Source organism: Cherax quadricarinatus, chromosome 2 (genome assembly GCF_038502225.1).
Source record: "Cherax quadricarinatus isolate ZL_2023a chromosome 2, ASM3850222v1, whole genome shotgun sequence".
Classification (NCBI taxonomy): Eukaryota; Metazoa; Arthropoda; class Malacostraca; order Decapoda; family Parastacidae; genus Cherax; species Cherax quadricarinatus.
The window spans coordinates 43,430,635-43,454,490 of record NC_091293.1 but is presented as its reverse complement, the minus strand read 5'-3'; the positions used below and the strand labels follow the sequence as shown (position 1 = coordinate 43,454,490).

The following is a 23,856-nucleotide window of genomic DNA, read 5'->3' as shown; positions in this document are numbered from 1 at the left end:
GTGTTGGTACTGAAAGGAGAGCAGTCAACGGTAATGGATTATCGGGCTCTTTCGCTTGTGTGTGAAGATTATAAATTGTTTGCGAGAACATTGGGGAACAGAATCAAGAGGGTGATAGGCAAGGTAATTGATAGGGGGAAATATGGAGTGCCAGGAAGGTCAATGTATGAAGGGCATGGCATGATTCGAGAATTTATAGAGAAACTGGGGGAGTTAGGTGATGGTGTATTGGCATTATATTAAAAGGCTGCTTATTATAGCGTGGAAAGGGAAGAGTTGTGGAGGTTCATGCGCTGGCAAGGTTTTGGGGGAAGAAATATCTTAGGCAAAATTATTGTATCAGGGGGCATCGATGAGGGTGCAGGTTAATGGGAGGCTAGGAGTTAAAATAGATGCAATGGGGACTGCGCCAAGGTTGCCCACTATCGCAACTATTGTTTGAGTGTATACAGGATCCATTTTATTGGGCTATTCGGAGGTGTTGCGGGAGGTGGGGAGGGTAATGAATGGGGGGTGGGGGGGGCTGGTATCGTAGGTTGTGGATGACACTACTGTTTTGGTGAGAGGTAATAGGGACTTGCTTAGGGTGGGTAAGGTGGTGGATGTTTGGGGAGGCTTCAGGGATGAAAATTAATGTTGAGAAGACTAAGTTTCTGGACCAAAGGGATAGTACACATGGGGATGAGGTGGTAGGGGGTGGGTGGAGTGTGGTGGATTAACTATTGATATGTGGGATAGCTTGTGAGAGATACACGGGCGGCTCAAGAAGCGAATTCGGTGTGAATAGTGGATGGAGTATTGAAAAGACTTGGCGACTTGAGGGCGGCACAACTAAGGCTGCATCAGTGACTAACATGCTATTGTACAGCAAGTTATGGCATGTGGTTGTCATGTACCCGCTGATGCAACGTGAGGTAAAAAGTTTAAAACATGATTTTAGGTTTATATGGGGATCGGGTTGCGAATGGTTAAGTAGAGCAGTGTTAACACTTCGGTCAGTTGGAGAGGGCTGGGGGTTGTACCTCTGGAAAAAGATGAGCTTTACCTAAAACTTAAGTGTTATAAGGAAGGGGGCGGGAGGGGAGGTGGACTTGAGAGTATGTAAGGATATGCAACGGTGGTAGGGGGGGGGTAGGGATTTAATAGTTGGTGAGGCCATGTTGAGGTTTTTAATAACGGTGAGGGACCAGTCATGTGTTAAATTGCGGGTCCTCGAAGGAGTGGAAGGTAGGTCAGTGGTAGCTGCTGTTGAAGGGGCATACCCTATGTATGCGTGGAGCAAAATACGGAAGTCTAAAGCAATTACGTGTAAAACCGGGTGTTCGGCAGGTTTAGATTTTTACATGGTATTTTGCCGTCTCGGGGTTGACCTATTCAATAGGAGGATAGAGGGAGGGGAATGTAGAGCGTGTGGAAGCATGGGGACAATTTTTCATGCGGTATATTTTTGTGACTGTATAGTTGTGCGGGTCTGGTTAGGAAAGGTGTTTAGGTTAGTGGGAGGGGGAGGGTTGCAGGTGTTGCAGGTGTTGCGAGCTTTGTTTGGATATAGGTGGGGTGAGTAAGATGGCGGAGAATGCAGTGGCGTATTTGGTCACTGATTTTATTTGTCATGGGGCCATGAGGTAGGTGGGCGTGGATGAAAGGATTAAGGTGTTAGCTACGACATTTTACAAAACTGTCATAATAGGGAAATTTATGGAGGGAGTTGGGAGAATGCTTTTACTGAGGGCTATCGGAGTTTTAGGTTGAGGGAGTTATGGTATTTACCTGTTATGTAAGGGGTTGCGGCGGGCTGGCTCCCCGATAAGGATGGTGTGAAAGGGTTTTGTGTGGAAGAGAATGAATATAGTACTGACACAAGTACCTTTGATTGTGATGAGCGGGTTGTTGTGAACGATACAAGTTCAGTTTAATTATTAATTGTGCAATTGTTAAAGGAAGACAGATGTCGTAGTGTGATGGAATATTATATATATATGAAACTAAATTATTGGTATGTGTAATGACATGACAAAGTGGGTGCACTGTGAATGCAAAACCTATTAGGCATTGTGTGGTAGGAAGACATCAGTATTTATCGAAGTGTGAAGGTCATGCACTGTTAGGTATTATGTAATAAGAATTACATCTTAGTAGTGGTTTTAATGAAGGGTTGAACTATTTTTTAGAAAAGCTTGACTCATCTTGTGTTTTCATTACATAGTTTTTTCATGGGAGCTCTATAGAACTTGGAGATGACATTTATTGTATGGTATTTGATGGAGGACATGGGATTGGGTCTTTTACTGATTAACTGCATGCTTCATATGTATCCATTTATCACCTTCCTCTAGAAGGGGGTATGTTTGGGTGTCTAGTAGATATGTTGTGCATGAATCTTGTAGAATTGATTTTTATATCTCAATATATTGAGTAAAACTGAACGTATGTTGTTCAGTATGGAATAATGCAGGAATTCATACAATATAAAGTTTAATAGATTGTCAGGTGGCTTGACACGAAAAAGGGGGGGGGGTATTGTTCAGAATGTAAGGTGTACACTCCGTGGCAGCATGTACAATCAGGAATTAATGTACCTGCCAAGGGGTCTTTAGGTTTTAGTGTTCCAGGCATAATGTCATTACTTCAAGGCTTGGAATAGTTATTGTTTACTGTACAGATTTGTCTTTCAGATGTACCATATCACTTGGAAAGTACATGTACTATGAAGAATTTTGCAACATATATTGTAAGACTTATTGTGGTAATTGAGATGTGTATAGATTTCTTTTCTTTTTCACCACTTCTCGCTATGTAATTTGTAGTTTTGCTTTTATGTACTATGTACGTCTTTTAAATAAAAAAAAAAATCCCTCTTGCTACCCGATACCCTCGCATCCTTCACTTCCCTGCCCTGCAGTGCTGTATATCCGTTGTGGTTTAGCGTTTTATAATAATCACCCTTCCCCTCAGACTCTGCCACTATGGGGTTAACATTCAGGAGCGTAGTAGTTTAGACGGACGGGGGCATCACATCAGAGCAGAATTAACAATGCTTGTTCCTCGGCCAAACTTACCAGTTACTCGTCATGCTTTACAGAATGGGCGACAACCTTGGATATTTTCCTATTTAATGACCCAGATATCCTTTGAGTAACAGTACTTTAAATTTTACTTAGCGGCATCTTGCTGCAAGATAAAACTGGGTTTTCCAAAGTCTTGGCAAGCAGTTGTATAATCTAGGTAGGTTCATAGGTTGCCTCTGCAACCAGAAAAAATTAGAGCAGTAGTGAAGAATTAGCTAACTGCTACCCGATGTTTAGGTATCACTGCTGCATTGAAGGCTAGTGTGGGGACTAGTTAGATTTAATTAGAAAGTCATCACTAGATCTGCTCATTGGCAGTGTAAAGTGTGCAGGAAGCAAGATTCCTCTGCTGCCCACGGCAGGTGGTAGCGTGACTTTTGGTGCGTGACATGGTCTTGCCCAGAATAGCTGCCAACCTCGCTCCCTTGACAAAAGTCTTGTAAGAGGACTGAGCCAGTGGACAGGTTGTGGAATCTGGTTAATATCGATGGCAAACTGTCTTTAGTACTACAACGAATACTTCACCAGTAACAAATGCCAGGGCGTTGTATATAGTTCTTATTTGACTAATAACTTAGTCGTTAGTCAGCGTTATGGTACCAGCCAGTGTTTAGCTTTTCGTGTGGGCTTCTCCCTTCTACAGGGCTGTTATCACTGAGCACGCTGGGCATTGGCTATTTACTAACTTTGTCCTTTATATCTGGCGCGTAAGACCGACCAGGTGGGTCTATGCTGCGTACGGTTGACTCTTGATCAACTTTAGGACTGACTCGTTAATTTGAATCGCCACAGTTTTACTTGTACAAGGCCTCTATCGACCTTCCACAATATAATGGCTTGCAGTCTATTTACTTCTACACAGCAGACTCCCCCCCAAGTTAGCTGTTGATGGGCCTAGGTACTTGGACAAACTCGTCAGTGACGTCTTTTCTCGGTTCCTAAAGGTTTAGTACTACTTATTGATACAATAATCATACGTGGATCTTGGTGCTTGTGTTTCTTATCTTTTACCCTTTGCATTTGACCATTGGATTTTGTTCTACTAGACCTTTGTGATTTTTCTACAGTAGCTGGGTTTGAAGAGTCAAGGTAATGATCACACTAGCAAAGTGACTCTAATCACAACCATATCTGATCTTGATTGATAAAGCATTACCTAGGCATACATAAAATATTTGTAGGGTTTACTGGTTCCCGACTCTTGGTCAGGGGTGATGAGGCTTGTGCTTAGGGGCCATTTTCTAGGTTGGTTGGTTCTTGAACTCGTTATCTATTTAGCAAAGTTGATATTTTCACCTCGTTTAAATTTACTTTTCAGATAAACGAATTATGGTTGAATTATGGAATGAAACTGAACTTTGGTTTGTAGTGATAATTTCCAAGATTGTGCAAATGTGACAGCTGAAATACCTGAAGTGCTGAATAACGTTCATTGTTTTGTAAATAAGCACCACTAAGTGGCCTGCCACCGGCGTCAATCTGCAATATACTTATAGCGGTGGGCTGCTTGTTTCCTAAATTTACCAGATCCCGAGTGATGCAACCTGTTGCTCGTGTGCTATGGTGTGGTTCCCTAAGAGCGAGTACAACTAGAATTGACTAGTCTTGTGCCAAATGAGAGGTACTCGCCATACCTTGAGGCATACAATGTTCTTCCAGTATGAGGCCTTCTGCCATTCCGTTGTCAGACCTATGATAGTCGCAGGTTACCCAATCTACCTGCAGCAGTTATGCTGGTGCCTGGCCCGTAGAGTTCTTGGCGGTTGTAGACTGAGGCTGTTGTAATAAGCTTACGCTCTAGCAAACTTGGCTCTGGCTTAGTGATCACATGGCCCCCATCCCTCTAGGGGCCCGGGGACAAGGGTAAGGAAGTTGTATATTGTTTACAGTTGCTGTTAGGCACTTAGACATAAGTCAACTGAGGATCGTACATGACAATATTCCCATTGCCACCTGGTTTGCCGGTCCTCGTGACCATTCATGCGTAACTTGTGCTGGAGACTTCGAACATTCTAACTAAGGTTTGTTTTCAGCAGTTTTTATAACTTGTACTACCTTATTAATATACCTGTTAAAATCTTTTTTTTTTTTTTCAGGGTCCACGTAGCGAATTCGTATTGGCAGTGGTGAACAGTCAAGCTGGAGTCTTCTTCTACCAGTATAATGGTTGGAGATTCGTCCGTAGCCCTTTCAAGGTTTCCACTGCAGTACGTAAATATACCAAATACCTGTGCATATTGTGCACTTTGCAAAGAATTTCTAGTTCTGTTGCACAATGTTACCTTTAAGTTAGTACCTCTTTATCTTGGCTAGGGTAAGTTGTATGGATGTCTAGGCTTACGTTTTATTAAAATGTATTCTATATTTAAAATTTTCTTGTAGGGTGTAGAAAGAGCATGGATCACTTACGCACCAGAGACGTTGAACAAAGTTATCCTCAGTGTTGTTAACCCTTTCGTAGATGGAGGCCAGCCTAGCGTGTTCTACCTAACATTTGAGCAACAGAGGCCACTATCTGTAACTATTGCTAGTACTTGTACTTGTTTAAGACTTTAATAAAAAAATAGGCTAATTTTCTTCGTATGGGCCGTCTTTAACTTGTATTTTAATTTCAGGTTTACCACGACGAAACCTTAGCATGGTGTGAATCCTATAAAGGAAGTTTATATAGCTTGAACACTTTGGTTACTAGTGTACGCAATGCACCAAGGATAGATCAACCATATAGCTTCAGTAGACCTGCGACTATTCATGGGAACCTAATCGTACCCGCAGGGGCTTACTTGTCAGAAGTGAGAGATGTAAGTAGTTAAATATAAGTAAGAGAAACCTTTGACTGCACTATCGAATATTTCTGTAACCACTACCTGATAAAACTAAAAGGACTTGGTCCAGTTTTTCCATTAACGATGTCCTTCCTGCAGTGTACAAAATGTTCTACTTTATGCAGATCCACGTCAGGATTCCGGACTACAGTGTGGATCATAGTTTCACCAATTTTGCAGGCCGCATTGATGGCGTCAATAGTGCTTTCGAGAGAGTTTCTAGAGCTAAAGTTACATTAATACAATCTAGAAAGCTCAACAGTCCCAATTTGGGTAAGTTAGTTAAAAGTAATTGATAAATTTCTATAATGCATTTAAACAGCAATGCTAAATGTGATTGTGTTTTTGACAGATGGTCTTCGATTCTCGAACGTGGAATTTAAATGCATGATTGGAGATCATACTGGCTGCAAGGTTGGAGACTTGCTTGTGAAGATGGTATGTATGAAGTCTAAACTAAAATGTAATGGCGCAGAAAAAAAAAATAGAACAGTATTCAAATCTGACTTCTTGCATTTTATCTTCCAGATAAATGGGATTAGTGCTTCCTTCGATGGAGCTTTAAGGCTGACAGATAACATTGAACTTGCCAACCAGAGTTTTGCTAACGTGGAAGTGACTGAAGGAGCCGTAGCTAGCGTTTCGTATGTCAGTGGTCCTGATTTAGCCTTGACTCCCACTTCAGACCTGGTTACCCTCAGTAGTAATCATAATATTGTTGGAGAAAAGACCTTTGGTGTTCTAAAAGCTAATAATCTGCAAGTGTCCGACACAGGTGAGATTATGTTGTATACCAGTAACTTAAATACAGGTGGGAGAAGGAATCTGTGGAGACTGGCTAAATTCAACTAAGCTTCATCTACACAGTAGTGAAAGGAAGTCAATAATGACTAATTAAAATTTCTTCCACGAATGTTCTTAGTTGAAATGGAAAAATAATATTCAGGTGGCTACATGACTTTAATTCTGTTTCAGTGGATTCGGTTCGTATTGATGAAAGTGAACTACTGCTCACTGTAGACTATCAGAAAATTTCTTCAGATATTACTATTGAATCTCTCTCGTCGCATAATATAGCGACTACAACGCTTAATGGCAGAGACTTCCAGCGTTTCCTGAAAACTCTGGTTCTCAACAACACCAGCCAACATATACTGGGTAAGCGCATGTTTCTTTAATATACATAAACATTTACTGAACTACTTTTTTTTTATAATTTTCATATTTACTTCGCAGGTTCTTTGGTGGTCAATGGAGACTTAATAACTCAGTCTATACAGGTTAACGTTCCAGCACCACTGGATCCTCTCTCGATAGTGAACCGGGCCCTCTTCCACACCACTGAAGACTCTCAAAAAATAACTGGTAATTGATTAACACGTATGAAAGATAGATAGGCTTCAAATAATTATGGCAGCACGAGTAACCCTAAATTTCTGCAGGTGCTGTCAAGATTGGAGGTTTGACAATACAACGTGGTCTGTCAGTCTGGGGCCGGATTAACGGAGCAATGATTCCACATGAAGTGTTCATGAGGAACTATGAAGAAACTATAAGTGTTCCGACCACCTTTGAGAGACTTCGTGCAGACACACTAGTGGTGAAACAGCAGCTTGGTAATGTCAAGGTTTGTAAATATCTAAGTAACTTTCTGTATGGAGTAAACTTTCAACCATTGTTTTTAAAGGGTAATAAACCATACCACAGGTGGGGGCTTGAACCCGCGGTATAGTTGGTCTGCAATAGTATCATTAAGATTTCGCGAGTAGTTAAAGGATAATACCCTGCCCCAGGAAGGTTTAAATATTCTCGTATTTAAATACTAGCCGATTGGCTTAACTAAGGTTGAGTAGGGCGTACCCAGAAAGCCAGGATTTAACTATCGCTTCTTATTACAGGTTATAAATGGAGAATTAGACCTATTATTTGTAAATGGTGATCAGGAAGTAGTTGGCAAGAAATCCTTCGTGAGCATGATTCTTCGGGACCATTCGTCTGTTGCACAGACTGTATCAGGATACAGACTAGAAGACTTCGGGAAGATTTTGTCTACAGATTTTGTGACTGGCGTGAACTGTAAGTTTCTCTTCATAGTGTTTGTATATAATTCATAGGTAATAGATTCATTGAGAACAATCACCCAGGGAGGTACTACCCTCCTGAAGTGTTCAACTGAATCCTGTAATTTTTTGCACGATGGTAGGTTTGCTGGGGTTTTTCTTCCACTAACTCGTGTCATAAGCACGCGGGATTCCAGGTAAATCTTGCTGCTTAAGTCACACTACACATAAATGTTCGCACATATATTTACACCAACTGCGTTTTTCTTGCATTTTCTTGAGTTTTTCTCATCTCCCTGGGGAAGTGGAATTGTTCCTTAAGCCATGGGTGTTGCAAGAGGCAACTAAAATGCCGAGAGCAAGGGGCAAGTAACTGTTGTATTAATTGCTAATTTTAAAACTTGCCTGTTTGGATCACCCTACCACTGTGAGATACTGCCGCTTTGTTGAAAATATTTCTTAAGGATTTTAACTTTTGCAGCTGGTCGGATGATAAACGGTTCTGTGGACTTCTTAGACAAACTATACGTGAAGAGTGGTATTGTGGATGGAGTTAAACTATCTGATATACAGAACAGTGCTATACCCCTTGACACTAGAATTTCTTCCACGTTCATATTCCAAGGCGCTGTAAAGGTAAATGTCGCATATTGCTATGAACTTCGATAACCGATTTGAATGTCGGTATCTAAGTTGTACTGGATTTATGTAGGCTTTCAAAGAATTTAAAGTAGTTTGGGTCTGAACAAGCCCATGTAATGGGTTTAGGAAGACGATCTCTGTATAGTAATGACATAAATAGGAACTTATAGAAAGACTGAAAATTCATAAAGGAAAATGTATGCAGATTAACGAGAGATGGACTCGTTGGGATATTGCGAACTTGCTTAGTATTGGCAGTGTACTGCAGGTTTTAATTAGAAGAGCAACTAACAGTTTCTATTTTGCAGGTCATTGGAGACTTTACTGTTGAATCAGAGTTAAATGGAAAAAAAACGGAGAACTTTGTTCGAAAAGGGATCTCTCACATTTTTACCAAAAATGTCACCTTCAATTCCGATTTAGTAAGTTCGTAAAATTCTTTTTAAGTTTAAAGAACTCTTGACACAAGCTACCTTCTAAAGCAGTTTTCAGCATGCTTTTCGTATTTAAAATTTATCTTCAAAAATTGAACTTCAGCTCTAGCTTGGAATTAGAAATTGCAAATTTTTAAATTAGCGTCATAATTGATGTTGGGCCAGAATGAGTTTGAAGTAGACGAGGCTACTGTTGGTACAGTCCAGGAAGCTTTGCCCAAAAGATTTAAATTAAACATTTTCCTTGCAGAAAGTAGAGGGGAATGTTCTCGCAGAAAGTGTAAATGGATTTGAATTCAGAAAGCTAGTGTCACGGTTCGTCCTAAAGGACGAGGCTCAGACAATTGTCAGTGATGTGTTCGTGCACAAGCCTGTGGTGAGTGATGTGATGGTCACGGGACTAGTTCTTATTGACGATGTTGACCTTTACGATACATTGCTGCTTACTTCTACAACTTCAATAACTGGTTAGTGGAAACAAAAATTTCTTTGGAAACATTAGCTCGTGTAATTACATGTAAAAATTGGTTAAACTAAAATCTTGAAACCTGTAGGCCCTTCTATAAAACTAAATACAGGTAACTTTACTGTTGTGGTTTTTTGTTTATCCCGTAGGATCGACTGTTCGGATTTCATGGAAATTCGTAAGTTGATGTTAAAACTGCAGTTACTTGTACTTTTCGGTTAATTGTTAAAAGGAAGATTCAAAACAGTTGATATAAACTGGTTTTAAAATTTGGTACATGTTAATTCAAAAGTTTAAAGGATTAGTGTTAACTGAAGGAAATGCACTTGGTTTTTGGTAGTACTTTCTCATTTAGAAAGTTTTCAGTTATGGTTAGTCGTGAATTTGTAAATTTGTAAGTTTAAATGTCTTGTTAAACTATTTTAATTATGGTTACATTCTACTTTATTAAAAGAATTAATGGCTGCTATTAAGTCTCCCCGAAAGGTAAAAAAGGCTGCTAGAAATTTTAGTTCATAACTTTAACTAGTACCATTGGACTCGGTCAAAACTTCATTGGGAATGGCTTAGTGACATTTGATAGAAAAATCTTGTGTAGGCTAACATGCGGACTACAGCGTATGCTAAATTCATTAATCGCTCGGATAAAACTTAGCATGGATGCACTTCGTACTTAAGCCTGTTGAGCATGTCTTAACTTTTCCAGAACGTCCGCAGAGAGTGTTAAGACTGGTACCTACTAATTTCAGTTGGCAATCTGGCTTGTCATAAGGCCTCTGCAATGGGCTTTGCATTTTAAGCTTGTAACTGGAGCTGTTGACTGAATCTGGACTAAAAAAAAAATCCTTTTCCCTCTTTACCGTTAAGTTTGAGATACTCTGCCTACGGCCTTGATTATAACTTACTTTTTATAGCAATATAGTGCCTCGATTTTGCAAAAAATGACTACTGCAAAGTATGTTAAATTATTGAAAATGGTTACTTAATGCATTGTCAGGTTCCTGAAATTTTAAATGTTAAGCGGGATTGGAATAACATAACCAGACCTCTTGCGAGATTTCAAGAAGTTGAATTTAGATTCGGAGACTCGCCAAATTTTTCAGTATTTTAGTCTACTGAAAACGGAAAATATAAGGTTGAAATGTGATTGATGGGCTTGCAGTAGAGTTTACTTCTGAAACGGAGGGCTGGAGTTGTCTTAAATGAATGATCATATAGCGCTAATTATTTTTTTCCAGGTGCAAAGACATTCACTACTCTGAAAGTTTTGTCTGGTGTGACTGCCGGAGCAGTGAACATAGCCCCTTTTGGCACTGTAGATGATGTTGATGTGGACGATCTCTTTGGTAATTCTCTTCAAAAATCCGGTAAATACTTGCAAAGCGGTATTTTGTTAGGTTTAGGCTGACTTTTCAATGATTATAGTTACAATAAAGATTACTTCAAATTAGTTTTCAATATTTTAGTGAATTTCTAACAAACCACCTGGAGTGGTTGCCTTAATTAAAACTTATTGATTTTGGAGAACAGACATAAACTTCAGTAACAAGACTGAATGATTCCAGTTAAACTTTAAAACATTATTAGAGGGGAAAAAAACTGATGGAAGAAACTCGAACCAGATGAGTTTCAAAAGAAGCTAAAATTTAGGTTCATCTGTTAATCATGGAATAAAGTAGCCAACGCAGCTTTGTGGTAGTGGTTGTATCCATACAAAGTACCACTGCTCAATTTGTCTAAAGTAAAAAATCTCAATTAGCCAGAACGTAAATTGCCTTAATGTCTTCAGGAACAGGTATACAGCATCTAGTAGGAAGATACATAAACAAGCTGACAGCATCTTCAGTCACTGGTACGGATATCGATGTCTTGGAGAAAAGTATAATTAACATGGACAGTAGTATGGAACACATTGTTGGATCCTTGACGTTCACTGGTTCAGTGACTGTCCTATCATTAACATTCAGTAAGTAATATTTAAAATGTTTCAGAATTGCAAAGGATTCTTTATAAAAGTGCACAATTAATGTTGGGGGGAGGGGAGAAAATTTATTCGGATGTAGGTACAGTTAAATCATCCAGCAGCACGTGTAATTACCTATTATAACCTGAAAAAAATCATTTCAATTCTTGATGCAGTGTATTTATAGAACTTCGTAAGTTCGTGACATTAACAGCACTGTTGGTGTAACTTCAGTTAAATTCCTCATCAATTCAAACTGAGTGTAATTTCTTATCTACATATTTGAATTCTGTTCTTGTACCAAAATTTATTGAAGTCTTTTAATTTTTTAGTTATCTCGTTAACTAGCATAAATAAAAATGCTAGTCAAAGCAGTTGTATAAAATAAAACTTGAAACTATTGTACAGAAATCTTCGATGGCGTGTCAGCTGAAGAGTACAGCTCCAGTTGGTTGACGAAGACTGCCAGCCAGTCCTTGACTGGTGTTAACGTCATGCAGAATGTTGAAACAGAAGACCTGACTTTCAGAGGAAACCTCGTTAATGGAGTAGACCTGGATTACCTTGTTAAGAATACAGCTAAGATTGATGAAGTCACAACTTTGGATCTGGTGTCCTTTGGTGAGTTTCTCCCTCTATGTAATGTTAGTTTGGCGAAGGCTTGACTTAATATGGAAAATTTGCTTGTAAACTTTTTACTTTTAAAATTTCGGTTTTTTGCAGATAAAATTGTATCTAATAGTGATGTGGTGTTGGATGGTAAAATACAAGGGTGGGATTTGAGCGAAGAAGCTGTAAGAGCAAACGTCTTTGACCAGAAGGTGAGCATTCCAAAATACTAAAGAAACCAGAATCTTCGTGTCACCCCTCGTACCATTTTTACTTTAAATTGAATATTAATACTCTCCCCTCCCCCACCCCTTTTTTATAGGTGAGTGGCCGAAAAGTGTTCGAGTCTCCCGTGCGGTACTCGGGCATATTCTCGGTGACTCGTGATGTGGTAGTGAAGAACTATCCCGATGACTACCCACTCGCAATTGATATCGGTGGCCTCTGTCTCAGTCTCGGTACACCAAGCACAGCTATCTACTTAAAGAACTGGACTATCAGGGGTTAGTGTTTGCTTACCTTCTGCAATTTAAGACTAATAGTCTTAAATTGGAGAATATTAAGAACATTAGAATTAACACTGCAGCAGGCCTGTTGGACCAGGCTGTCCAACCTATATTTAAAGCTACCCAGTGTTAGCTTGACCCTACAACTTCCTTGTGCCATACAACACTTACGAAATAAATACTTCCCTAACCCTTTCTAAATTTGTCAAACTAATATTGCCAGGTTTGTCTTCAGGCAAGTTTGGAACATTATTGATCTTCCCTTCATTACTGTTTGACACCTTTAATATCATCCCCCTAATTCACTGCCTATCCTCGCAGGAAAGCACATTTGTAATATAATTACTAGCAGAGCCCCAAAACTGTCCCCAGCTCACACCACGTATGAAGGCTCCCATTATCATTTTAATGCTTACACTTTCAGGTGATGCGTACTTTGGAGGAAGTGTAACTTTGACTGGTTCCCTCAATAGTGAAAATGTGGCTACTCTGGAAGATTTCTTCTGGTTGACAAATGTGCCGAATCAAATAGCTGCAGTTGGTTCTTTTGGATCTGTGATTCTTGGTGTCAATGCTAACCTAATGCTGGATGTGATGGTAATTTTTAATTTCTCGCCATTCCCTACCCCATTTTTTCTATAGTTGACAAAATAGCCCATCCCCCTGTAAGTTATACCTTGTAGACACTTGCAGCCTCTGAAATATTCTTAAGCATTAATTTTTTTCTCCGCAGTGTGAGACTTCAACCTCCTCCCCCCCCCCTTCCCCAGGCATTTGTAGTATATGCCAGTAAATACTGTAAAAGACCTACAGAGGGCATAATCAGTCCAGTGTTTCGTTAATCTGTGGGGAAAAGTTTAGTTAACTAGTTTTGAACGGTCTTTTACCGAAGCATAAACCTTGACTAAACTGGGGAAAACTTATGACAATTGTTTAGTACTGTATTAAAAAATTAAGCTGGTTTGTTTAAATTGCTATAATGTTACTGGGGCGAGTAGTGGCAGTTAAACCAGAATTGTGTATGAATTATTAACTTTTCGTAGAAAGGTGTAATTCTTTCAGAAGTTATAATTACTGTATTTTTCCCTTTAATGTTTTCAGGGTAAGATAAACGACTATAACTTCGATGCTGTTTGGGATCAAATGCTGAAGAAAGAATGCAGAGAGCAGATAGTGAACGCAGAATTCGCACTCGACACATTAATCACACATGTTCTGGCTACAAATATCATCAAAAATCCAGCTGATGATGTTGGTGTGGTATGTAACTAATGCAGTTAACTGAAATTTTCGAAACTGAACATTCACCTTTCTAAGCTTAACTTGTTTTACAGAATGAACTGACAAATATTTTACTGAAGGATGGATATCAAGAAATCTCTGGAAAACTACATGTACAAAGACTGGAAGCAAAAGGTTGGTATTAGTAATCCAGTGAAGGCTCGTATTAATAATCCATCTTAGCGTTTCAACTAAATAATTCTTTATAGGTGGAATTATCTTGAACGGTACTGTAAACGGGCTGAGGATCGACCATGACTTCGTTCAGTATGGGAAGGTGGCAACCATCATGGCTAGAAAAATCTTCCTTGAAGATCTCGTCATTAAGGGAGACCTGGAAGTGGTGGATGAAGGCACAATTCAGGTTTGGGGAAAAAAGTTTTTAACTGTGTATATTGATTTTTCATTAAAGTATGAAGTTACCGATGCATTAAATCTCAACAGGGCGTTGATGTGTCAGAGCTTGGCAGACTTTCCCTAAGAAAAACAAATGGCGAATACAAGATTCCTGGGCTTACTACTTTTAAAAGCTTAAGATATACTGGTCAGGATTTCTAGTAAGTACCTTCGGAAGATTTTTAGGAACATTCCATCGTACCCTTTCCTCCAAAGAAAACTTGTCAAAATGACTTTTCAAGACAAGAACACATTTTGGTTTAAAACTTTAAATTCACATTTTTAATTAGGAATTTTACTAATTTCTAATGACATTTTTATTTTGTAACAAGAATAACTTAGTTTACGAAACTGAATGTTGGTCATTAACCCACTTAGACTTAATGCTTAAACTGTTAACCATTTACGTTTAATGTATAATTTGTAAATTCTAATATGCTATCAAAGGCTAGCTTCTAACTTTATTACAGTGTGTATGGTAGTGTTGATGGCGTTCTGGTGAAGAGAGAGTCGCTACTATTAAAATCTGGCTACCAAGAGATTCTGGGGAGGCTGCTAATTAACGCTGGGTCATCTGGCATTGCTCTAGAAGCTAATTCTTTGGTTGTTCTAGACAATAGACTTAATCAAATTGACCTTAATAGGCTGATCAATGTGACGGTAAGAATACGCGATTCTGTAATTTGGTAAATTGATGGAAAATCAAACTGAAGTTTAAATTATAAGTGACTTGCATCTGATCAGTGTAAACAAACTATCAATAAATGGTTATAATAATTTTCAAATGGTAAGCCAGCAGAAGGCCTTTGTCAACGACTCGCCCTTCAAGCCGAGGGTCATGTTAAACCCAGCATCAGTTACTTGTCCCATTTCCTGACAAACCTTACTCAACACCCACTATAGGTGACAAATCTCCTATAGTGGGTGTATTTTTATTTGACACTTAATTTGGTAAATCAAATACCTTGGTTACCTTTTAAATTTCCACTCTTTAATATGCTTTATAAAAACTTGCATGCTAAATTTTTATCTTCTAGGTGAAAATGGACACGCAAAGCATAATCCAGCAAGAAATCACGTTTTTGGATATATGTTACTTCAACATTTTGACATTAGAGAACCATCTCATTAATGGTTACAATATTACTGATCTTGGATTGCTCATCAATGGCAACTACCTCGTCAACATGGGTGACCACTTGACTATTGCTCTTAACGTTGCAAGAGACACTAAGGATTTGCTTGCAGGTACGGATTTCACTCGTTTTCAGTGAAAATAAAGCCACTCGTGAAAGCTTCCTCTTCAAGGGGGGGGGGGCTCTTTGGCGTGGTGAAGAGGCTCTTGGTCTGAGGAATTAGACCTGTGGGTCTCCTTCCTCAGACCGAACCTAATTACCCCCCCCAATTCCCCCTACCTTGTCCCACCCCTTCCTATTAATCTTTTTTTTTCCACAGGCACGCTAGTTCCTGGGTAGGGGAAAGGGTACTGGGGTCCATCCCATTCCGTTGAGGTTCTTGGCGGTGTAGTAGTTTGCCGTGGAATCTTGATCGCCTGGGGATGTCCCAGTCCCTCTCAGGTCTCCCGGGGAGTGGCTTTGGGCATCTTTTGGGCAACGGGTGCATCTCTGGAGGCTCCCTCCCTGGACTTGATCCAAGCTGAAGGTGTCCCCCAGGGATGTGTTCTGAGCACACCACTTTTTCTCCTTGCTATAAATGATTTGGCCTCTAGTCTTCCCTCAAATATTTGGTCATCACTGTTAAGGACTTCTGTTGTCTGTGCAGGCGCTGACTGTCACCTCATCAGTTTCTCTCGAGCATGCGGTCGACAGTGCTTCCAATTGGGCCACCATGCATGGGTTTAAATTTTCCAGTACCAAAACTCGCCAAATTACTTTCGGAAACGCTGTCATCTCCGATCATCCTTTGTACCTCTATGGCTCCCGTATCCCTGAACGTGATAGTCAGGTTTCTGGGCCTCTTTGACCGTAGATGATCCTGGAAACCTCGCATTACCTCTCTGAAGGCAACTTGTCACAGCCGACTGAACCTTCTTAAAACCCTTTCTCATCTTTCATGGAGCTGATCGTCGAACTCCCCTTCGCCTACATTCCACCCTCATTTTATCGAAACTTGATTATGGTGACCAGATTATTCAGTGGCCTCTCCTGCTGCTACTCTAGCCTTAACCCCATTCATCACCAAGGATTACGTTTATGCCTTGGTGCTTTTCGCTCTTCCCTTGAGACTATGCAGAAGCGAACGTTCCATCCTTATCCGATCGCCATGATGCCCATTGCCTTCACTTATGTATGCTCTCATGATCTATGCAATCCTTCCATTTATAGAATGGTCACTGATATTAGTAGACATACTTTATTTGTTCGCCGCCCCTGTTTACTCCGTCCCTTCTCTCTTCGCCTACATTTGCTCTCGTCTTTTCAATTACCACCTTTCTATATTCATGTAGCATCTCACTTTTTCCCTACCCCCCCTGGGAAGTTCCAGTTGTTAGTCTGTTCTTTCTCTCCCTTGCTCGAAAGCCCAACTGTCGACAGTCTCTTCCTACTTTTTCTTGACCACTTCCACTCTCATTCTCATGCCATTGCAGTGTACACAGATGGCTCCAAGTCTTCTGACGGCGTAGGATTCGCAGCAGTGTTTCTGGACAGCGTCGTACGAGGGCATTAACTATCTTCGGCTAGTATTTTTACTGCTGAATTGTATGCCATTCTTGCAGCACTTACCCGTATTGCATCTATGCCTGTCATCATTTGTGGTTCTCAAGACACCCTTAGTGCTTTACAGGCTATACAGAAATTTGATACCTCGCCCCTTAGTCCTCCGTATCCAACTTTGGCTATGCCGCATCTTTACCAAGCATAGATAATTTTTTGTTGGGTCCCTGGTCATGTTTACGTACAGGGCAATGAACAGGCAGACACTGCTGTGCGGTCAGCAGTACATGACCTACCAGTTTCATAGAGGTATTCCATTTACGGATTATTTTGCTGCAATAGCTACCCACCTTCGCACCCGTTGGCAACAACGTTGGTCTACTCTGCTCTGTAACAAACTTCAATCTATTAAACCGAGTATAGGTTGCTGGCCGTCTTGTCACCAGTGTCGAGGTTGGGAGACTACTCTCCTGTCTTCGCATTGGCCATACTAGTCTTAATCATGGATATCTCGTGGAGAGGCGCCCTGCTCCTCTGTGAGAATTCAGGTTCCATTATCAGTCAGCCACATTCTGTTAGACTGCCCACTTTATCAATGAGCACGCAGAATTTACCTCCGTCTTCTTTGCTCCGTTGCTCTTTACCTTCCCTTCTCGCTGATGGACCCACCTTTCATCCGGACTCGTTGACTTTTTGACAACTGACTTGTTTCACAAACTGTTACCTTCAGCCCTTTCAACCTCAATCTCTTGCTACCCTCTACCCCCGCACTGTCCCCGGCCCCGCTGTTTTCTGTAACCTACTGATCATCCTTCCGCCCAATACCCTCGCTTCCTTCCCTACCCTGCAGCGCTGTATAGCCATTATGGCTTAGCTATTTTTGATTATAATCGTGAAAGCTTGTACAGTGTCTTTAAATCTCTTGCAGAAAAACCTGCAGAACTCTGGTATTTCGAAGAAACTTACATGGAGACGGTCTACAAAGTGTTAGCAGTGATGTAAGTAATGTATAACTGCCAGTCCTAGTTACTTTTACTTTAAAATTAATGGTAGTCCATGCATTACCCAGTGATCCGTAAATAAAATTTCCATTCCAGGTTACAAGGAAATTACCTGGAGGCCAAAACCTACGACACTCTAGTTGGACTACACAGGACTTTTAATTTGGTGTACACTTTCAGAATGGCTCCTGGCTTCCCTATGCTCTGTAAGTAGAGAATACCTCTGTTTTTCAGACTACATTTAAGATTGAAAAAAATATGAAGCTCTTAAATGTTTAATTTGTGGTATTAATACTGAAAAAATGGAAGGTGGGGAGAAATGATATAAATATTTGTTGGTTAACTTCTACAGAAATTAAAAACTTCAATTTAGTCTACAATTTTCTTTACAGCCCACAAATTATAATCAAAGCTGATGAAAGGAATATTAAGTAATGTACTACCTAGAAAATGGAGTTTGAAAATCCTTTGTTTAAAAAGTAATTCATCCGTTTCTATCTAAAGATAAAGGCGGAATGAAGTAGTATAAACAGTAAAGAATCTTTAATATACTACATTGACTTTACTGTTCGTATTTAGAATACTTGTTAACCTAAACATCATTGAAGATGGTAGGCTTTAATAAAATAAACAAAACAATTTGACCAGAACAATGTAGGTGATGAATAGTAATTGACGAACAATACACAAGTATCTCGCACACAGAAGACCAACACGTAAGAGTTTGTGGTAGGTGTAATAACTGGTCACACAGCGTCGTAAGTTTCTCCTATATGCGGATTATTTATGTATTCCAGGCAATTTTTTAAAGAATTTAAAATTTAATTTCTCAGAGGGGTGGGGTAAGACGAGAAGATTTCGTTCGGATTTTTAACTCCGTAGGGTTGTCCACCTAGGACAAGTCAGTGCGTCACCGAGGACCAACTTATTTCCATTGGTACTCAATCTTGTACCCCAGGATGCGACCCACACCAGTCTACGAACACCCAGGTACCCACTTGCTGCAAGGTGAACAGGACAACAGGTGTAAGGAAAAGTCGAAATGTTTCCACCCGCCGGGAATCTAGGAGGGCCCTCCTTGTGTGAAGCGGGAGCTTTAGCCACCAGGCTGTAGGAAAGTTTACTTATTGGGGCCTCCCAGCTTAGTTCAATGCTTTCAGATCCAGCTGTAAGTGTTCTGGAGCCCCTGAGCGCTGCTGGCCTAGGTAGTGGTCTACTTGCAACTTGCGGCGGTCAACCAATGAATGCTACTCCAGCGGGCGTCCCTGTTACGTCAGACTTCTCACTGGTATTTGCATTAGTTTGTGTAGATGAAATAAGTTTTAAACCAGGGAAGTTAAAATGTAGTTGGCACAATTTAGTAAGAGATTAGTTTTTGCGTACTTTGAGGCATACTAAATTTTTTTCCTGCTCCAGATTCCACTGGAAAGTGGGAGCCACAGCTATGGTCACATCTACTCTTCGGTCGGGGAAATTGGACTCGAAGCAGCATTTGGAATCGTCCAATGTAAACACTTGGTGGTAAGATTTAGTGAAAGTAAGCTGTGAAACTTATGTTTGGGACAATCTTAGTTTTTTCTTGCTGTCCACTACTTCTACTGTAACAAATGTAACTTTCAGCCGAGAGAACTTAAATTAACGAACTTGTATTTTCACTGGGGAAGGGCGTGGAAGTGGTGGAAAGTCAGTTGCTTGGTGAAATTTAACACCCCCTCCTTCAAAGTGCAGGCACTGTACTTCCTATCTCTAGGCCTCAAGTCCGGCCTGCAGTTTCCCTGGATTCCTTCATAAATGTTACCTTGCTTACTCTAAGCATAGTCTTAAACGATTCAACTCCATTCACTACCTAACAACCTCACGCATGCTTGCTTGAAGTCCAAGCCTCTCGCACAAATTTCCATTAACCCCGCCCCCTCTAACCTTTCCTAGGCCGACATCTACCCCCGCCTTCCCTACACTATTTATTCTCAATCATTCTATTTTGTTCCATCCTCTACATGTCCGAACCACCTCGACAACCTCTCCTCAGCCCTCTGAACAAGTTTTGGTAATCCCGCACCTAATTTCCAAACTACAAATTCTCTGCATTATATTTACATGGCACTCTCACATCTCCACTGCCTCCAGCCTTCTTGTTGCAACATTTACCAACCACTCTTCGCATCCATACAAGAGCGTTGGTAAAATTACAATTGTACATTCCCCTCTTTGCTCCCATGGACAGTTTTCTCATTACTCGGTAAACCACTCTCCTCCCCCCCCCCTAATTTCTGATTCGCCTCTTTCATGGACCCATCTGCTGACACGTCCACTGCTAAATATCGGAACATACTCGCCTCCATACTCTCCGTCTGATATCCAATCTTTCGTTACATAATTTTTTATCCTCGCCTTTCTTTCCTATACTTAAAATTTGGTTTTACATACCCTACCAAACTCTTCCACCAATCTCTGCATCTTCTCTTCAGAATCACCAAAGTCTCGTCAAAGAGCAACTGTGACAACTCCCACTTTGTTCATTTTTTAACCCCACACCTCTTGGCAACAAGCATTCGCTTCTGTTAAAACCTAATCTAAACATACTGAACCATGGTGACATCACACATCCTAGTCTTAAGGCCTACTTTTACTGGGAAATATCCCTCTGCTACATACTCTAACCTGGACCTCACTCCTCGTATTCCATACATTTGCAACATTTGCTACGTTATCTCCCTGTCCACCCCCTATCATTCACCTTTTCCAAATCCACAAATGCCACGAAAACCTCTTAACTGAATACTGTTCACCCGTTTCACTGAAAACACTTGGTCTACCCCCCCTACTCTTCCTAAAACCTTGTTCATCTGATATCCTGCTCTCCATCTTAATTGTTTCCATGTCTTTGTAACAATTAGCCCGGATTGTACACCATCAGTGCACTAGCAGACTCCATCCTGACCATACTCATCTCTCCGTTGACAGGGAAAGGCTGTCAAGTGATACTTCGCCCAGTACTTGACCCAACTACTAGCGCTAATTGTGTACTTTGATAAAGCCTAATGTAGGCAAAATGTGAAAGTGCTTTTAAAGATTACCTGCCATACCTCGTCAGCTAGACGATCAAACCTAGACTACAGGGGTATTTAAAGCTCAATTTAAATTTTAGCTATGCAGTGATTAATGAATTTTTCATAGCTTTAAGCAGTTTTTCTTGCTTAAATTTTGAAGCTGGTAAATTAAAATGTAGAGTAAAATTTTTAGGGAAGGTTTATTCTCCTAATGTAGTATACATTTACTTGGAAAGGTTAACCTATTGGAAAAATTTTCGTTTTTCAGAGTTTTAGACTTAAGGACAACAGGTTGTGCCTTGCTGTGCTAGACTATGTAGCAAGTTCGACAGTGCTGTGTGGGCTGCCGGCTTCAGGATTCAGCCTTATGAACTATTTGGATACAAAGCGGGCTGTCAAGGTAATTATCCCTGTCCCTAGCTTTTACAGTTGTAAGTGGTAATTACACGACTCGTGACTATCTTTTGCAAAGTTTTGCAAACCAGTGCCTTGAGCTTTTACTTTCCACTCTTCGTGCTTCAGATTCATACTGGACAAAACCCAACCTTTCAAGGCCGAGACTTGTGGCGGGGGGGGGGGGGTGAAGTTTCCACAATAGATACAAAGGTGTTGTACATTTTGTTCATCTTGGACTTAAAAATAAAATGCTGAAAATTCTACCTTCAGGGAGCTTGGATGAGCCTGGGACACCACACGTATCTGTTGGTAGCTGAGGAAGAGACAGACTTCGAGCCAGCTCGCCTGAAACTCTTCGAGCATAATGAACACTTCGATGAAATGAAATTGGTCAGTTTTGAGTAACAAGCGACGTCAGGGATAATTTACTTCAACTAAATTTTGGCCCTTAAATAAGCAGAGGTTTTCACACTTAAGAGGGGAAATATTTTCAACTTTAATTTTTAAAGTATGTAAAGGGGGGGGATAAGCATTAAACTGTCACCCCTCCTGTGTGCCAGACTGCTGGTGTTAAAATGCTGATAGGTCGCAAACCCTGGGATTTCTAACCTACTGTAAATTCCACTTGTCTGCAGCAAATTGGAACTAATAGTTTAAAGTAGTAACTTTAAATGAACACTTTACATGCTGTTTAATTTCATTGCACTATTGCCCTTTCAGTACAGAAATATGAAACTCCAACTTCCTCTTTGGAGTGCTGATTGAAAGAACTGCGTGCTCATTTCTATTGTCTTTACCTACATTCCCCTCTAACTGCAAACTACAATTTTTAAGTTGATGCCTGTACATAAATTTTAAACTGGCCCGTTCACACTGGGGATTTGGGAAGCAGCTTGCCAGTTTTTCTTCCAGGTGGAGGGGGGGGGGGCAGTGTTCCATCTTTCTCTTAATTAAAAGGTTAAAAAGGGCAGTTGAGGTAAATAAGTCTTGATTTATTTTCTTGAACTTGATTAAATCTATGATGAAAGCATGTCTTGGCATAATTTTTACTGGTTCATATTTGCCACTTTAGGATCCTAAAGTCCAGTGGCCCTGGGGACAAGCCGTGTATTTTCTTGCCCAGTGTGGCTGACGCTGCTGTATGTTTATTCTGTTGGAATTTTAAGTGTTGAGAGATGAGGAAGCAATGTTTTAGTTTAATGAACCATTTTCACCCTCTTCCCCCCCCCCAACCTCAATTTATTAAACCTGCAATGAACTCTTCAAATTTGCCAACAATCACCCCCTTTCCCCCCTTTTTTTTTTTTTATTTCAGCTTAATTAGCTAGGGAAATTTCCAGTAAATTCTTTTCAAATAGATTACGTACTGGGTTTGGAGTACAGTATGGCACGGTTAAAAGCTAGCTTCAGGATGAAAGGGATAGGTACTAAGAATAGCAATTTAACATTTTCAGGTAAGTAGTACAGAGGTTGCTGGTGCTTCTGACGTGGATGTGCTGGTACTGAAGTCTCTGGCAATTGTTGCAGTCACAACACTACCAAATCGCATCTGTAATTCATCTATACTAATCTTTAGCATAAAAGTCGATGTTAAGATCTTGGAGATGGAAAGCCTTCAGGTAATTCCAAGTCTTTGCAAACATTAAAATGTCACGGGGAAAGACTCCTGTACTAGATTAGAGCTATGGTTCATTATATATTTGCTAGGAAAAAAAAATTATACTTTAGCTGTTAAGCTCCGTCCTACCATAAATTGTCAAATAGTAATTAAATATTTTTACAGAAATTGGAAATCGAAGGGGCTGTACACAGCAGCCTGAGTCTCACTACAGTGGGTGACATTGCACTCTTTATACAGAGACGAGAAGACCTTCTCGTATACTACATGAAGGGAGTAAATTTCGTCTTCGTCAGGAAGGTGAGAATAAGATAATGTAAATAAAATATCAAAAGTTCTTGTGAGTTTTAAATTATTTATTTTTTTACTTTTTTTCAGATAAAAACTACACCTTCGTTATGTCCCTCATCTTTCCCATTCCTGTATGGCGAGCAACGAGAGTTGAAGATTGCCTATGCTGGTCTGGGTTGGCTGGATGAAGAATACCTTGAAGACAAACTTGAAATGGTGCCATCAGTAGTGTACACGGCTGTGTACAGAGGAACTCGTAATTTATAAACAGTTTAAAATTTTTTAATAAACCTCAGATGCTTGAAGACTTTTCACATCTCCTTAGTGCTAAGAATATAGGTTTTTTCAGGCGATAGGAAAATGCAGATACAGCATAGGTAATGTTACACGTTGTGTGGCTACCGATGATAGTTGAATGTAATGTTTGGATTAAATCTTAGTTGCTGTGTGGGGGAAGCTTCTACCAGAGTGTGCTGTCCCTAAGTGCTGAAGAATCATTAAAGGTATCCACATGAATAATCCTTAGCATTTTCAGATCTAAGACCCCTCCTATCACTTAGGTTCTCAAGAATGTA

General features: G+C 40.2%; 1 protein-coding gene across 2 annotated transcripts in view; it reads left to right on the top strand.

Moving 5' to 3' along the window:
- LOC128706619 (uncharacterized) overlaps positions 1-23,582 on the top strand; it is a 63,582-nt gene extending 40,000 nt beyond the window's left edge. For both annotated transcript variants that reach the window (XM_070088055.1, XM_070088065.1), the window contains exons 12-45: positions 5,165-5,275; positions 5,451-5,585; positions 5,684-5,869; positions 6,019-6,166; positions 6,246-6,331; positions 6,422-6,668; positions 6,869-7,051; positions 7,130-7,258; positions 7,336-7,520; positions 7,792-7,969; positions 8,435-8,589; positions 8,904-9,017; positions 9,280-9,496; positions 10,734-10,862; positions 11,285-11,461; positions 11,867-12,079; positions 12,182-12,279; positions 12,390-12,570; positions 12,998-13,170; positions 13,675-13,833; positions 13,908-13,989; positions 14,064-14,218; positions 14,299-14,411; positions 14,721-14,910; positions 15,288-15,498; positions 17,854-17,923; positions 18,023-18,132; positions 19,087-19,214; positions 19,343-19,447; positions 21,245-21,376; positions 21,643-21,762; positions 22,827-22,991; positions 23,156-23,290; positions 23,369-23,582. In XM_070088055.1, coding sequence (XP_069944156.1) covers positions 5,165-5,275; positions 5,451-5,585; positions 5,684-5,869; positions 6,019-6,166; positions 6,246-6,331; positions 6,422-6,668; positions 6,869-7,051; positions 7,130-7,258; positions 7,336-7,520; positions 7,792-7,969; positions 8,435-8,589; positions 8,904-9,017; positions 9,280-9,496; positions 10,734-10,862; positions 11,285-11,461; positions 11,867-12,079; positions 12,182-12,279; positions 12,390-12,570; positions 12,998-13,170; positions 13,675-13,833; positions 13,908-13,989; positions 14,064-14,218; positions 14,299-14,411; positions 14,721-14,910; positions 15,288-15,498; positions 17,854-17,923; positions 18,023-18,132; positions 19,087-19,214; positions 19,343-19,447; positions 21,245-21,376; positions 21,643-21,762; positions 22,827-22,991; positions 23,156-23,290; positions 23,369-23,548 — 5,100 coding nt within the window. In that variant the 3' untranslated portion in view covers positions 23,549-23,582. The remainder of the gene's footprint in view (positions 1-5,164; positions 5,276-5,450; positions 5,586-5,683; positions 5,870-6,018; positions 6,167-6,245; positions 6,332-6,421; positions 6,669-6,868; positions 7,052-7,129; positions 7,259-7,335; positions 7,521-7,791; positions 7,970-8,434; positions 8,590-8,903; positions 9,018-9,279; positions 9,497-10,733; positions 10,863-11,284; positions 11,462-11,866; positions 12,080-12,181; positions 12,280-12,389; positions 12,571-12,997; positions 13,171-13,674; positions 13,834-13,907; positions 13,990-14,063; positions 14,219-14,298; positions 14,412-14,720; positions 14,911-15,287; positions 15,499-17,853; positions 17,924-18,022; positions 18,133-19,086; positions 19,215-19,342; positions 19,448-21,244; positions 21,377-21,642; positions 21,763-22,826; positions 22,992-23,155; positions 23,291-23,368) is intronic.
- Positions 23,583-23,856: the final 274 nt, after the last annotated feature.